This window comes from Buceros rhinoceros, unplaced genomic scaffold, assembly GCF_000710305.1.
Source record: "Buceros rhinoceros silvestris isolate BGI_N320 unplaced genomic scaffold, ASM71030v1 scaffold5791, whole genome shotgun sequence".
Taxonomy (NCBI): Eukaryota; Metazoa; Chordata; class Aves; order Bucerotiformes; family Bucerotidae; genus Buceros; species Buceros rhinoceros.
The window spans coordinates 26,260-27,791 of NW_010392403.1; the positions used below are offsets into that span (position 1 = coordinate 26,260).

The 1,532-nt window shown below is 59.1% G+C and overlaps 1 protein-coding gene across 1 annotated transcript in view; it reads left to right on the forward strand.

The window, feature by feature from the left end:
• Positions 1–950, forward strand: part of LOC104500742 (carboxypeptidase A2-like) — an 8,169-nt gene extending 7,219 nt beyond the window's left edge. The window contains exons 10-11 of the mRNA XM_010144449.1: positions 432–516; positions 763–950. Of these exons, the coding sequence (XP_010142751.1) occupies positions 432–516; positions 763–950 (273 nt within the window). The remainder of the gene's footprint in view (positions 1–431; positions 517–762) is intronic.
• Positions 951–1,532: the final 582 nt, after the last annotated feature.

Here is a 1,532-nt window from a genome sequence, read left to right on the forward strand (position 1 = left end):
CACGCTCCAGCCCCTCCATGTCCTTCTGGCAGGGAGGGGCCAGCACTGGACCCAGGAGTCGAGGGGTGGCCTCCCCAGTGCCCCCAGTGCAGGGGGACGCTCCCTGCCCTGGTCCTTATGCTGTTGCGGTGAACCCAAAGCTGGCTCTGACTAAGTTCTTTGACTGTCTTGGGATTTTCTGGTGTCTCTTGAACCTTGACAAGACAGTTGGTGAGATGAGGCACTGGGTGATCAGACACAGAACCTGTGGTGGTTTAGTTCATCTCCCACTAACACTGTGGAAACTGTGAGAGCCATCACTGGGACAGCAACTGGCACTAGTTTATCGGGGAGGGTGAAAGACTGTGAAAGGTTGTGGGGATTTCCCTCAACTAGAGAGACACTAGAGAGTCAGCTACTTCCTGACTTGTGCTTCATCTTCTCCTCTCCAGGATGCCTTGGGAAGAGCTGCCGCCAACTCCATCCAGTCCCTGTACGGCACCGCCTTCACAGTGGGGACCATTTACGACGTTATCTGTGAGTGTTTTACTAGTCTGAGCTGTCGTGGGCTGTCCCAGCACAGCAGCCCCTGTCCCCAGCTCCGTGCTCTCCCCCTCCTGGAAGCAGGGATGCTTCTGCAGAGCGACCCCCCCTCCAGTCCATATCAGAGCTGAGCGGTGGTGTATAAACCTGATACTTGTCCCTCTCCAACGCCAGATGGAGGATGGCAGGAGTCAAACGCCCTCTGCTCACCCCTCTGGCTCCCTGCCCTTTCCCTTCCAGACCAAGCCAGTGGAGGCAGCATCGACTGGAGCTACGACAACGGCATCAAATACTCTTTCGGCTTTGAGCTGCGAGACACGGGCCGCTACGGTTTCCTCCTGCCGTCCAACCAAATCATCCCGACTGCACAGGAGACCTGGCTGGGGCTGAAAACCATCATGGAGCACGTGCGAGACAACTCCTACTGAAAGCTGGGGTGAGAACCTGGGCAGTTCCCATCCCTCGGTGACAGCCGTAGTGATGCGGCACCTGGCTGAATAAAACCCCGTCTGCACCCTCCTGTCTGCATATAAAAGCATCTCGTGCTCCTCTGGTTCACGGCATCCCCTGCGCTTTTAGACCCCTTCGAAGATTTTAGCTCCACCACAATGAGTAGGAGCAGCGACAAGAGGTGGGTGGGAGATGTGGGCACTTGTGTGGCCATTGAGATGCCAGAGTGGCCTTGGGTGAGATGAGGAGAGAGCTCTTCCCACCCGGCTGAAACGGTCAGGGAGGGACTTGCGTCAGTGAGAGATTCAGTGGGAGAGCAGAAGGGTGGGCTGGGACAGGGGGAGATGCTCGTCCCTCTGCCCCGCTCTGCTCTGGGGAGACCCCCCTGCAGGGCTGGGGCCAGCTCGGGGCTCCTCAGCCCCGCAGAGACACGGAGCTGCTGGAGCGGGGCCACAGGAGCCCCAGCAATGCCCCCAGGGTGGAACCCTCTGCTGGGAGGAGAGGGCAGAGAGCTGGGGGGGTTCAGGCTGCAGCAGAGGAGGCTGCGGGGAGCCCTGAGT